The 14,776-nt window shown below is 42.8% G+C and overlaps 1 protein-coding gene across 3 annotated transcripts in view; it reads right to left on the reverse strand.

Moving 5' to 3' along the window:
- The window catches only part of TRRAP (transformation/transcription domain associated protein), a 153,491-nt gene extending 143,512 nt beyond the window's left edge, over positions 1-9,979 (reverse strand). For all 3 annotated transcript variants that reach the window (XM_083584841.1, XM_083584840.1, XM_083584839.1), the window contains exons 1-11: positions 9,849-9,979; positions 9,013-9,062; positions 7,975-8,085; positions 7,649-7,753; positions 6,332-6,415; positions 4,012-4,068; positions 3,125-3,250; positions 2,057-2,134; positions 1,738-1,826; positions 1,482-1,578; positions 708-846 (exon numbers count right to left, since the gene is read on the reverse strand). In XM_083584841.1, coding sequence (XP_083440967.1) covers positions 708-846; positions 1,482-1,578; positions 1,738-1,826; positions 2,057-2,134; positions 3,125-3,250; positions 4,012-4,068; positions 6,332-6,415; positions 7,649-7,753; positions 7,975-8,085; positions 9,013-9,062; positions 9,849-9,948 — 1,036 coding nt within the window. In that variant the 5' untranslated portion in view covers positions 9,949-9,979. The remainder of the gene's footprint in view (positions 1-707; positions 847-1,481; positions 1,579-1,737; positions 1,827-2,056; positions 2,135-3,124; positions 3,251-4,011; positions 4,069-6,331; positions 6,416-7,648; positions 7,754-7,974; positions 8,086-9,012; positions 9,063-9,848) is intronic.
- Positions 9,980-14,776: the final 4,797 nt, after the last annotated feature.

Genomic DNA, 14,776 nt, shown 5'->3' on the forward strand with positions numbered 1-14,776 from the left:
GTTACTTTCCATATCATTATGCTTTTGTTAATGAGATAAACACACTTAATTAGCAATTAAGTTACAATCAAGACTGCAATCCTTAAAGGGAAGTGCAAGATTAGGAGGTCTGTAGAGCTGGATCCCATGTGCAGAATTAAGCTAAGCTATACCTTTGTCAAATCACGATTTTATAGATCTATTTAGACAATCCAAAAACAAGTTTCATCCAGCACACACCATAAGAAAATGGGTGGAGAACAAAGAATGACTTCATTGTATACAATCCCATATTTCTGCTGTACAAAGTAGCTGTGGAAGAGTAGTGTAAACTCAAAAATTTTGTTTTTCCACTCTATAGGCTCACCAGCACTTTATGGGGGGCGAGGACTTTGCATTTAACTTGGCAGATTCCAGTTGATTTTACATTTACCAATGTAAGATATTAAATTCCCAGGTACCAGCAGTCTGATTTGACCTGTTTGACCGGTTCCAGTTCATAGGCATGGCTGATTTTCTATCCACTTCACGCCAAGTGAAGCGAACTCAAACTAGCTCTGAAACTGCTGTGCTAATTGCACCCACTTGACTCTGGCAGCAATCATAAAGCAACCTTAACAAGAGAGGACTCGTAACACTGAGAACACAGAACCATACCTTGTGACCCACCTCTCACCATTTTCCCACCAACATATTCCAACTATTTAAAATATGCAAAAAGGACATACGGCTCCTCAGGTCCGTGGTCAGAATATGCTTGGCTGCGATGAGAAGCTCCTTTCTCAGGTGAGCTGTTTCTGCAGGACAGTTTGACAGCAACTGCAACATGCCTTTTACCATTTGCTGAGAATACTTGGCCACCAATTCCTGATAAAAGTAAAAATATAGATGCATATATTCCAGCTATATTTATGGCATATATAGGTTTAAAATCTCAACTGAATCACACCCTGGTAGAGGCATCAATAAGGCTTACTTTCCACTGTGTATACAGAGGCCCCATCTACAGAGGTGGTGGAGTGGTTTTGTATTAAGCTGAGAAGGGGATAGGAATCCAACCAAAAACACAAACAAAACCCAAAATTGGGGAGTGGGTGAGAAGGAAAGCAAGGAGAGGGAATTCCTGCTTTCTTCTACCTCCTATGAATCCTCAGAAATCCTCAGTTATATGGCTTTGTGGGGAATCATTTGTCCTCCAGGTGCTGCTGAACAAAAACTCCCATAATCCCTGGTCATTGGCCATGCTTACTAGGGCTGATGGGAGTTGTAGTTCAGTAAAGTTTTCCCCACCCCCTGTGTTATACAAAACGTTGTTTTACACATACTTTTTGGGTGGGGTTTCAAAAGTATTTCCCTTTTACATGGAGTTTAAAGGTTTCCTATTTTGTTCTCTTTTGATACAGCCTATGCACCCATCGAAAAAAGTTCTGTTAACTAGTGGAATGCATGACTCTCTGCCTCCACCTGTCCAAGAATGCTCAAACCTCTTGAATGTAACTTACCTGATAAATTCTTATTATGTAGGCCAAGAACGACAACGTTTTTATCTGTGCAGCAATGAAGTCCGCATACAGTTCCTTGTTGTAAAGTTTATGCTGCCTGAAAATTGAACGTCAAACAGTGATTTAGTCTTGCCTTTCCTTTTTTAAAAAAATTACCTCATGAATGGTGTTTCTTCTTTTTTTAAAGCTTAAACGTTACCATATACATGGCTAATGTAAAAAGGCTTCGCCAGGAGATTTTGTTATGTAACCTTACCTTGCTTGTGTGGACACCTGAATAATAATTGTATTCATGATCAAGGGTACAAATTCAGCCACCACGTTATGGATGTTCAGTTTGTACAGCTAAAGAAAGAAAAGAGTTTGTGATGAGAGACATATGATTGTTGCTTACAAGGCAGTTTTTGAACAAAACTGCAACCCAAGTAAGTTCGCAGCTCGATGCCCCAAAAGTTACAGTGGCCCTTCATTCATATGCCAGATATGGGGAGGGGGAAGCACTAAAGTTTGGCTAGAATACAGGGCAGAAATTTACACACAACCTAGTTATTTATATGAAGCGTTCCAGTACTAACCTGATACATAAGGACAACAATAATGGGCAGCTCAGCTAACACCTTCAAGGAGAGAGAGCCTCGAGGAATTATTGAATGCTGGAAAAAAAAAAAACAGAAGCAAAGGGCAAACATTTCCACAAATGTCTCTTTTAAAATGGGATTTAAAAAAAAAATTAAAGCTGTTAGCATGAAACACAGTTTAACATCTGCTTTCTTGGATCTGTTTGTTTCAATATAGCTTGCAAGCTTTAACCAACATGTTTTTTTCTTTCTCAAGCTCCAACTTGGTCCACGTGACCCATGAAGACCCGACAAACAGCTTAATGATGCTGGGCAAGCAGAGGATGCAGAGAACGTCCTTCAGATGAAAGAGCAGCACCAGACTGTTGGCTGTCAGTCCCAACGGGAAACAGAAGGCGGGCGGGGGAAGCAAGAATGAAGGAAGACAAGGGGAAAGACAGAGCAGAGAGACATGAAGCAGCACAAAGGAAGAGACAGAAGGGAATAGGACAAACTATGAAGGAAAGTAGGGCTGCAACAAAGAGCGTGCCTGGCCAGGGCAGCAGAGTGGGGAGGGATTCGAGGCACCAGAGATAGCTTGGTCAGTTAGAGCATGGTGCTGATAATGCCAAGGTCGGAGGTTCAATCCCCATAAGGGACAGCTGAATATTCCTGCATTGCAGGGGGCTGGACCAGATGATCCTCAGGGTCCCTTCCAACTCTATGATTCTAGGAGGACTCACAACGCCCGTGGGAAGTCAGTGAGAGAGAAAGGAGAGGCAGAAAGGACAGAAACCGATGCTGTATAGGGGAGCGAGAGACTGAATGGGTCAGAAATGCTAAATAAAAACAAAAGGAGTGGTGTCCAGTAATGAAAAGAGGTAACCAAACTCTTGGAATGAAGCCTCCACCAGGTGGCAGACAGGAGGTGACATATATTTATTGCTTATAGATGTATTGCTCAGGTGGGGCTCTCCACTGTCTCCCATCTTGGCACTGCCAAGGTTCATATTCAATTCATGCCAACACAGATGCACCGTAAACCACAGGGTTCTATTACGAGCTGGAGTCATGTATTATACATACCGTTCTCGTTTCGCTGTCGTCCCGTTCTGGATTTACTTTCACTACGATTGTCGTGATCATACCCACCATTTCTGGAGTAGGAACAGTGTTGTCGGGGATAACCTGAGGATTCTCAAAGTAACGATTCTACGGCAAGAAGCAAAGAGATTTTGAAGCATTAACCATAGCTGCAGATCTCGCCGACTTCACAAGCGCTGATAAGCTTACGGAGGTGAAGCACGAATAAAGCAGGGGAAAGCCACTTCTACCAGACTCCGTGATTGCAGAGGGATGGGGTGGGAGGAAAGGAGGAAGCTCTGACAACAGGCAACTTTGGAAAAACTCATCGTTGATAATTAATACAGAACTGTGAATATCGTACTAAGAATAGTTCAATAAACTATTAGCTATCTCTGGATACAATTATCACATGATTATACTGCTGCAATAATGGGCACTGCTGATCGTCTATGATTAAATGTTTGCTCCCAACATCTTTTCTTATAATATGGCATTTACAATGCCCACACCAAGCATTTCAACATCCCTCTCAATATACATTCAGGGCTATTACAATCCCATCTTTCTAATACAGCCCCTTGCAAGGACCATAAGGTACTTTGAACACTTGAAAGCACTATACAAAAAGGTGGTGTAAAGGTGGTGGTTGTTGTTGTTGTCCCGGCCTTTGAATCTCCAAGTGAATCCTGACAAGATTGAGATCTTATGGAGCTGGTGGGTGGGCGATTACCAGACCTGCAAGCTCCTGCCAATTTTGCAAGGCAAAATAATAATAATCAAAAGTGTTCCAGACGGCATAAAGGAAAAGACACCAGGTTGGGGTATTTTATCCATGATGGGTCAAGAATGTGGATTTCAGAAGTTGAAAAAAATTAATTAAGACCTACCACTACTTTTGGAAGCTCCTTGTAAATCTGTTTCACAAAATCCAAAAAATGATGTATCTGTGGAAAGGGAGAGAAAAAAAGTATGAGTCTATGTTCTAAAAAACTTTTTTTTAAGCCATTCTATTTCTAGGTATTCACACTGAACAACTTTAGAAACAAAGGAAGTGAACTGGGCAGGTTCTAAGTACCGTATTTTTCGCCCTATAGGACACACTTTTTCCCCTCCAAAAATGAAGGGGAAATGTGCGTGTGTCCTATGGGGCGAATGCAGGCTTTCACTGAAGCCTGGAGAGCGAGAGGCGTCGGTGCGCACCGACCCCTCTCGCTCTCCAGGCTTCAGGAAGCTATCCGCAAGCCTAGCGAGCAGCAGCCTGCAGCCCGAAGCACAGGGCACCCTCCGGAGGGCGCCCCGTGCTTCGCGCAGGTGTCCCCCCAAAAACCGAGGTGCGTCCTATGGGCCGGTGCGCCCTATAGGGTGAAAGATACGGTAACTAGTTTTAGGGCATCCAATGATTTAGCATGCCCAGTAGGATTACCACTCTCTTGCCAACTTACACGGATACAACAGTATTCCTGGATATGTAGGATGGAGCTGTTTAAGAAACCCACACCCAAGTCCCTTGGGGATGCAGAACCCATTGCTCAATTATTTTATGCATTCGCCATGCCTAAGTTTAATTTGGGAACTTAGAATTCCAACTAGTGATCTGAATTGCCTCCATACTAATGCACAGTATGGGAAACAAGCAAGATGAATTTGAGCCCTTAATGCAGGGTGGCAAATATGACCTAATAGGCATTACTGAAACCTGGTAGGAGGAGACTCATAAATAGAAAGAATTAGAGGGGCATAACCTGCTCAAAAGCAACAGACCACTAGTAAGGGTGGATAAGAGGAGATATGATAGCCATCTTCAAATATCTAAAGGGCTGTCACATGGAAGATGGAGCAACCTTGCTTTCTCCTGCTCTGGAGGATAGGACTCAATCCAATAGGTTCAAATTACAAGAAAGGAAGAACTTTCTGAGAGTAAGAGCTGTTTGACAGTGGAACAGACTCCCTGGAAGGTGGTGGATTCTCCTTCATTGGAGGTTTTTAAGCAGAGCTGAGATGGCCATCTGTCATGGATGCTTTAGTTGAGACTCCTGCATAGCAGGCTGTTGGACTTGAAGGCTCTCAGGATCCCTTCCAACTTAACAATTCTGTGATTCTATATGTTCTCCCACTTGCAGCCTCAAGTGGTAGTTAAGATTCAGAGTTATCACCTTCATAACAGCCTTAATTGTAAATGGTTGGAAGAAGCCAGTTTTTGAATATTTATTTCCTCCCCAAGTAGCCCCTCCCTATGCCCCATTCCGCATTGTTCAGGAGCACCCACCACCACCCACCCACCCCACTGAGTTAGGAGAGAGCCTGGACACCATGTAGAGCATCACCTAAGGGACCTGGTCCATTATACATCCAATAACACAGGCACGTCCAACAGGTAGATCATCATCTACCGGTAGATCACTGGACGTCTGCTGTAGATCACCAGTAGATCACTGGCTCCCCCCAAAGGAGCTCAACTTAAAGCTCCTCTTAAGCTCCTCTTAAAGAAGCTCAACATTTTTGCCCTGCACCCCCCAAAAAAGCTCAGCAACTTTGACCTGAACCCCCCAAAAGGGGGTAGATCACTGCCAGTTGTTAACTCTGCGAGTAGATCGCAGTCTCTTGGGAGTTGGCCACCCCTGCTGAATAACACACACCCAACACTCCAGAGAGGCAGAGGGGAGCATAGGCAAAAGGAGGGGACAAGACCCTTCCTTATGTGAACTTAACAGCACAATTCTATATACATCTACTGAGAAGGAAGTCCCAATGAGTTCAATAGGGCTTCTTACTGAGTACACGATTGCAGCCTAAGTTTACACATCCAATAAGATAGTGTGTACTGTAACAGTAAAACAGAAAGCAAATGATTCCTTTACAACTATTCTAATAATTTATGAAATCTATCCATAAAATCCACAACTGTATGCACTTTTTCTCATAACTTGAAGCCTAAGTACTTAATTACAATATTCTAAGGTTTCTGAAACCTCCCAGAGATTTCATAAGGAGACAGCAGCACTGGTCCAATTCTTTTCCATTGTATTTTCAAATATTATTATATTATGTTTCTAATATAACAAAGCACAGAATCATAGAACTGTAGACATGGAAAGGACACCAAGGTTCATCTAGTCCAACCCTCTGCAATGCAAGAGTCACAAATCAAATATATCAAAGCAGTAATACAAAAATAAAACTTTAATAGTACAGGAGGAAGTAATTTACCTCTTGTGTGATTGGTGGCCGGAACTGTTTGTGCAATTCAATGATTATCCTCAAACAAATAAGTACATTTTCTTCATTTTCAGTCTAAGTGTAGGGGGAAAGAGAACAGATTTATTATTTCATGACTGAATTCCTGAACTTTTAAAATAATGTTACAGTTGTCATAGTTTCTGAATTATTCAGAAAAGTGTATTTGCTTCTGTGAAACAGTAATTCCTTAAAAATAATCTTTATTGTCATTTTGTTATGAGAGAAGAAGCCCAAGGTACATAGAGACTTTTCACAAATTACATGAAAATGTTATATAGATGGTATCTAACACCTAGAAGATTGCCAAAAACGCATAAATCAAAATCGAATAAGTGTTGGAAATACAAAGAAAAAGAAGGTACTTTTTATCATATGTGGTGTTGTAGTAAAGTTAAAGCTTACTGGGAAATGATATATAATGAACTGGAAAAGATGTTCAAGGTAACATTTGTAATATAAAGAAGAAGAAGAAGAAGAAGCTTTTCTCTTGGGAATTATAGGTGTAGAACTACCCAAACAGTACAGAAATTTATTTATGTATAAAAGATGGGAAATGGTTTATTGAATATTTACAAACAAATTGTAAACAGATAAAGACACTGGCAGAATTACTGTAATAACCTGCAGTTTCAAAAGAACATATAATCAAAATAGATGAATAAAAGATTAAGTTGTTAATTTAGAATATGCAGGAAATGATAAAATAAATTTAAGGAACTGCAGAAAGAGGAAGGAAGGAAGTCGAGGTTTGAAATGTTAGAACTATTGTTAAACTATTGAAATGTATATAAACAAAAACTATAAATAAAATTATAAAAAACATAGAGACTTTTCACAACAATGGGGACAACAATAAAGCATAATAAATTAGGAAAGGAGGAGGGGAAAACCAGGATGTAGCAAAAACATGCAATGCAGCTTTACACAGCGATCATAGAGAGGAATAAGAAAGTAGGTTAATCTTCTACAAAACCTCTCCACACAAGTAACCTGGAAAATTGGAGGTTTGGTGCATTTTGCATCTCAGTTGACAAATGATTTTTTTTTTAATGCCACATAAAATGAAAACGGTATATTTTTAACTTGCCCCTAAGGGCTCTCATTCACTGCATTGTTTCTCATATACAAGCACATTGGAGTAACAGAACAACACGTGACATTTTAAATAGTATTCCATCACTTCTAGTTATCTTTCCAGTTATGAAGTTTCAAAGGTAGGTAAATCCACAACAGGAGTAATTCTTTAAAAAAAAATGTTGCTAAGATTGTATTTTTAAAGTACAGTACCTCTAGAAATCTGAACATGACAGATAAGATATTTTTGGTGTGTGGTCGAAGATGTTCATTTGTTGGTATTCTATGGATTATTTCCAGAACTAATTTTCTCAGTTGCTGTCGAGGGATCAAAGAAGAAAGAGGGTCATCAACTCAAAATGTATAACTCAGTGAAAAGTCATATGGTAAAGCCCTAACAGCTTGAGGAACACGTCAAAGAAAAACACACAAATAAAATCCCAATATGCATAAATAACAAAGCTTCCTTCTGGTTTGTCAACAGGACTCACTGAAAGACAAAGCCTGAGAGAAAGAGAAGAGTTCGTTTCAAAATATACCTGTGCTGGCTTTTCCTGCAGAAATTGAACCTCTCCGTCCTGGAGAAAAGTAAGGAAGCGAGGAATGATGTGTTCCAGGAACGTGGAATACTGCTGGGATGACGTCACATTCTAGTAGGAGAAAACAACGTTTTAAGGATCCTTATTTCAAACATGTACACGATGTGGAATTAAGTATTTTAGTGAAAGCATGGCAGTCAAAGGTTTCATAGCCAACCACTTCAAGCTGCTGCAGCTACTAAAACAAAACAAGCCAAAAAATTCTTCAAGCTGCTATTTCGCTCATTTTGAGGAGAATGCATACATATTGCCAAGCTAGAATAGAGGGCTGTGCAAACGGCCAACTAACTTGCAATCCCATTGCCTCCTTCCCAATACTTGAACTTCAGTGTGTTTCAGCAAGCCCACAAAAGTTAGTAGCCTGCTCCCCTTACAAAAGAAAATTTACTAGCATACTTGTGATTTGCCTTGCAATGCTGGCTGCAAAAAAACAGAAGCCCCCACCACTGTGGCCAGCTTGGAAATGCAGATTACTGGCCTCTTAGCAGAATCGTTTTTTAAAACAAAAACAAAACCTACCAAGCAGTATAGCAGCCGTGCTCCACCAGTTCACTGTGGTTCTGGGTTGGTTAAGGAGGAAGAAATTTTCCTTCCTCTGTGGCCAGTACAGAAACCAAGCAGACTGCTGAAGGAGAGATGGAACAATCTGTCCCTCCTCCACCAGATCAAAACTCACCTGTATGGTATACCTAGAATCATAGAATCATAGAGTTGGAAGAGACCACAAGGGCCATCAAGTCCAACCCCTGGTGGGCTATGGCTCACAGCAAACGTGTTATACTCAAGTATGGCTTGATTTGTGTCTCTGCACCAAGCCTAAGTAGATTTGGGGGCGTGGGACAATTTTAACTGTCCTGATCATATTTCAGTTGGGTGGGTCTCTAGTAGAGAAGCCACCTTACATAATTATTGTTGGAAATCTCTCCACAAAGGTCTACAATGTTTAGATCAGTAAGACAGCCATCTGGTTTTCGTTACCTCAAAGTTTTCGCTGACTTCTTGCATCATCTTCAGCTTTGTTTCATCCGCTACAAATCAAGAATGGAATAATAAAAAGGGGAAAAAATTTAAATTACATGTTTGACAGATATTGAATAAATGCTCTTTGACCGCGCGCCAAGAAGCAGTCAGATCTTATCAGTTTGGCTCTCATGACCCAAATTGTGAATTCCACAAATCACAACTCTCACTCAAACACACCTGCACTCGTCCATCTCCACGCAGTCACACACAAGGTTACTTTTTCAGGGTTCAAGAAATTATTTTTCATCATTTTGCTTCTTCATTAAAGCAAAGCTTAAGGTGACGGCGGAGTTTACTGAACCATGGCCCGGTGCAGACACAACTCTGGCTCACTCCAAATCCTGATTTCTTGGTCAGGAACCAACCTCAGGCCCATATTCCCTTCACTCTCCAAAACAATTTCCATTTCTCCCTGAGGACCTTAATCACAGTCTAGCATTCACTCTACAGCAATGCTACTACCTAAAGTGAATGCTAACCAGGTTCGCTCTTCACCCAAGGTTTGCAAACCCACTTCAAACTTAAGATTTCACACTGCGGTAAAGATGGGGACTCCTGCTAGCATCAAGAATGCTCAGGATTGGTACAGATAAAATTCAAAATCATGCTTAAGGCCAATAAGAATTCACATATGACAGGAAAGATGAAGGTTGAGCACATTCCCAAATTTAGGTTCCGATTTGCCGGCTGCAATTTGCAAGAGCCAGTGATACACCTGCACTAGGCCAGTGTGAATAACTCGTCTAGCAGATGAAGCAAAAATAGAAGAAAAAACCTGAAAATAAACTTACGTGTATTGACATCTGTTAGAGCTGCCACAAACTGGAGGTATTTTTTCATTAAAGTGGTTTGGTCAACCACAGTGGGTCCTTGAGTTGAAACAAATGCCATTTTCCCCTCGTTTGAATGTAAGTTATCACTTACAAAGAAGAGTTAAAGACCTCAAGGATCAGTCAGCCTGTTAAAAACAAAATGCAAGGCTACTTTATCAAACAGCAATAATAATTTATACCCCACCCATCTGGCTGGGTATCCCCAGCCACTCTGGGCAGCTTCCAGCAAAATATAAAAAATAATAAAATTTCACAAACATTAAAAACTTCCTGATACATGGCTGCCTTCAGATGTCTTCTAAAAGTTTTGTAATTCTTTATCTCCTTGGCATATGATGGGAGGGTGTTCCACAGGGAGGGCGCTACCGCCGAGAAGGTCCTCAAGAGGTGGACCTCAGTGTGCAGGCTTTAAGACGGGGGTGGAGACGCTTCATCAGGTATACAGAAGCTCCTTCTGCTATACTGGAGCCTGGTGTCAACACACACATAGTGGGATACCAGGATCACCTCAACCATCCACATAGGATGCTTCAATTGCCCTTCATGCATTGAATTTCACCTTTGCATAAGGAACTGCTCATCTAGGTCCAAACATGAGCAGGCCTCTGGCACACTATCTAAATAACTCAAATTTTGTCGTATAAGGACCCAAAGCTCCCACTGCAACATTTTGCAACCAGCTGAAATGTCCAAACACTTTTCAAAGACAACCAACCCCACACACTGCAGTAATCTAACCTGGATGTGACCATGGCATGTTGAACCATAGTCAGATTTCCTAAGAAGGTACTTCAAGCCTATGAACACTGACTTAGGTGTAAGAACCACTGTAGAAAGTGGACTGACTTCTAAGCTAACATGCTTAGGATCCAGATGTAAAAGTGCCTTTTCTGTAATTTTCTGAGAGTAAGCAGTAGCCAAAATGTGACTGCAGAACAGACTGACATAATGGCACTATACTTCCTGCGCTTCGGCTTATGGCGGGGGAAACAGAATTACCTTAGAATGAGCTAACGTTTTCCTTCCTTGCATGTGTGACATTGAAATAATTATTTGGGGACTGAAATGAATTCTGCCCACTCTGTTGTCAAATACGACTGACAAAAGTTTTGAGGGTGGGGCATATGTGCATCCGAATAAGATGTTTTAATTTTCCTCTCAAAATATTTGTTATATAAATTATTATTTATATCAAAAACTCCTATCCCAGTTCTCTCTTCCAAAAAGAAGTTGCTTGAAGCAGTTTTGGAGAGATAAAAAGAAGCACAAAAATAGCAATGATCAATTATTTAAAAACTCCATCACCGGCCTAAAAGCAGCAGCAAAGGAATAAAGACACAAGAAGCCAAAACTAATAATAAACATATCAAATTAAGCAACAACAAAAGCAAAGGCTTGTTTGCAAGGAAATGACTTCAGTTTGCCATATATTTATTTTGTAGGCATTCCACTGCAGTAGTTGGAAGTCCTTCATTAATCATTCTTAGGGATACAGTGTTTGGCCAGACAAGACGGTCAGCCAACATGACGCCCTCCAGGTGCTGTGAACTACAATTCCCATCATCCTTGACCAAGTAATGGCTAGTGGTCAAGGATTACGGCAGTTGTAATGTCTGGAGGGCACTAGGTTGGGAAAGGCTGCTTTAAAAACACACGGGCTTAGACCCAGGAACACACAAGTGCCACAAAGGATGCCCACTTCTGTTCTAAAGTGCTTGCTATGGTGCATTTGTGTATCATCTCTAGAACTAAAGCCAGTGGGATTCTTTACTTGAAAACTAATTACACTTAGAAACATTTCCATGCAATTGCTCAATCAATGTTTATTTAATTAGGTGACAGGGTAATCGTTCTATTTAAAATATATTAAGGCTGTAGCCAATGTTAGTCCTACTCAGAATCAATCCACTGAAATTGATGGACATGATGACTAACTTGAGTCCATTAATTTCAGTTGTGTCTACACTGAGTAGAACTTTGTTGGGTACAACCCATCATGCAAAATATTATTGGAGCTAAACCAGTTGTTGTTGTTGTTGTTAAAAACCTTGAAGACCTTAAAAACTTCAAAGACTACTGGAAAACTTGTAATGGTTCAATTCCCCAATATCAGTCACTGGCCACAACACAACCTGGGCAAACGTGATGTTTTCAATTGGTAACCATTCACATGCATTAAAATAGCTGGGTTTTAAACAATATGCAGTAGCATGGGAGCATGACTGCAATCGCTGTTGTTAATGCAGGAGAAATCCTGCCATTTAAACAAATACGTTTCAGCACTGGGCCAACTTTTTGCCACTGAAATTTACACACTGAAATTCAAAAAGTAACATGTCTGGTCTAAGGCAAACCTTACTGCTGTAAGGAGGATAAATGGAGAAAGACACATCCCCTGTTCACCAGGATACAAATTTTGACAAGTAAAGATATAAATGCTTCCTCTCTCCTGCTCCGTTCCAATTCAATATGAGATCTTATGTTGAAGGGTGGTATATAAACAAACAAACAAACCCCTTCCACATGAAAGCTTGCCTCTGTTTTGGACTGTTTGCCGTGCCTCTCACCCAAACAGATCCTCTGCCCGTATACAATCTACAAAACCTCCGCTGTCAGAGCCAGTATGCCTCTAAGTATCAGTTGCTGGAAACTGGCAGGATGATAAAAGTGCTGTCAAGCTCAGGTTCGGCTTACAGGCTTCCCACCAGCCCCACTATACGAATAGGATGCTGGACTAGATGAGCCCCTGGCCTGATCCAGCAGAGCACTTCTTATGTTCTTAGTCCCCCTAAACTGCTCTCACTACACTTCTCTAAAGGAGCAACCCATCTGGGACCCCAAGGGTCATCCAGTCCAACCCCCTGCAATGCAGGAATCTCAACTAGATCATACCTACGGAATCTTGCAACCACAATGTGCCCGGTCTTAAAAGGAAACACAGCTGGTTGGACTTCCTTGAACTCCCAAGTGAGTATGCATGGTTCTACCACCACCCATGCGCACGCACAAGCCCACAATTTATCCTCACAACAACCCTGTAAGGAAGTTAGGCAGAGCAGCAGCTGCTTGCCTAAAAGTCAACCAGTGCAGACCTGAACCCAGATCTTCACAATTTTAGTTGAACTGGCTCCCACAGGAGGCAGTGAGGGCCACCAAGTCTGCTACGCCGGATCCTTCCATCCTTACCCCCACCCCGTTCTCCTTTCACATAAGACGCACGTACTACGTCATCTGCACAACAACCCCCCTGTGAGGTAGGTTAGGCCGAGTGGCAGCGGGTCACGGGCAAGTGGGGATTCGAACTGGCAGATCCTCGGCGCTCAGTCCCTCAACTTCCTGCCCCCCTCCAGATGCCGTGAGGACTCAATCTCCCATCAGCCTCAGCCAGCGTGAGCAGCGGCGAGGCATGATGGGAGCTGTAGTCCAGCAGCCACCCAACAGGCGGGAGCGCTGGTGAGGGAAAAGCCGCTCTAACCACTACGAGGCGTCAGGGGCCCCTCAGCGCCTTTGACTCCTCCCCCTCGCAGGCCACGCGCGCAGCGGCGGACCAATCCCCGACCCCCCTGCGCTCGGCCCCGCCCCTTTCTTCCCTCCACTACAGAAACCCCGCCTCCTCCGGCCTCCCTCAGAACCTCCGTAGCCACGCCCACTTTCCTCTCAGAACGGGAGGGGGACTCGCCTCGCCCTCCTTTCTTGTCCCCCCTCCCCTTTCCCCTCGCCCCGTTTCCTCTCCGTTTCCCCCACACTTTCCCCTCACCAGCCCAGGCCGCGCCGGCTCCTTCATGCCTTCCTTTGTTGCCTCCGCGCAGCAGCTGAGGCCGGAGCAGCGACGGCGGCACCAGCGGCGCATGGGCGCCTCTCCTCGCCTGCCCGCCTGCCTGCCTCCCCCTGCTGCTTGCCCACCCCAAGGCGGAAGCACACCAAGCGCCACTTCCGGTGCGCTCTCCTCGATATAGAGATACGAAAGGACAGAGCGAAGCGCTCCTACCACTTCCGGCCTCCCGTCGAAAACTGGCTTTCCGCTCTCTCAGGGCAAAAGGAATGTCAGAAAAAGGGGCGGGGTTCATCATGAGCGGCTGAGAGCCAGAGCGGCGCCGCTTCACGCCATAGAGATTCGGAGCCTCCAATTGTTCACCGGAAGTTTAGGTTGCAAGGTCACTCTACACCTTTTCCTATATTTATGTCCGTCCCTCTTCTGCCACCAATCAGCGCGCTGCTGTCTCCCCCCCCCTCGCTTCCGTTGGCGCGCAGGGCAATCCTATGCAAACAGTGGGGCGCGCAGGGCAATCCTATACTGTATATATCTTTACTGGGAAGTGCTTCTATGTTCGGTAGGGCGTGCTCTGTAATAAGGGTGTGCAAAGTGGTTGTGTAGACCTTATCTTCCTTTTCCCCCTCAATTTTAAGCATCAAAATCATACCTATACATCAATAAACTTAACAACAACAACAAAACTCCCCCCCACCTCTCACCCGTGAATTTAATGAAGTACATTAAATAACTATGGTCCATGCGTAGATGAAAGATGCCAGTTTTATAGATTGTCAGACAGGAAAGTAATGAAAGGAAACCATAATTCCATACAATTGTTGGGAGTCTTGAGTTCCATTTGGAGCTTACATATATTTTCTAAATTTCTCCATTAATGCCGTCACTGTCCATACATTTTGTCTCCGTATGGAAAGTTGTAAGTACCCTCAATTTTTCCAGTTTTGTGCAATCAGTTGTCCAGCTGCCACAAGCAATAGTGTTATTAGTTCCTTAATTTTCAAGAAAAATAAGGCTGCGATCCTAACATCTCGTACTGAGCAGTAAGCCCCATTGAATTCAATATGCCATACTTCTAAGTAGATGTGTATATGACACTAGCGATACATGGAGAAAG

This window comes from Podarcis filfolensis, assembly GCF_964270895.1.
Source record: "Podarcis filfolensis genome assembly, chromosome: 14".
In the NCBI taxonomy this organism is placed as follows: domain Eukaryota; kingdom Metazoa; phylum Chordata; class Lepidosauria; order Squamata; family Lacertidae; genus Podarcis; species Podarcis filfolensis.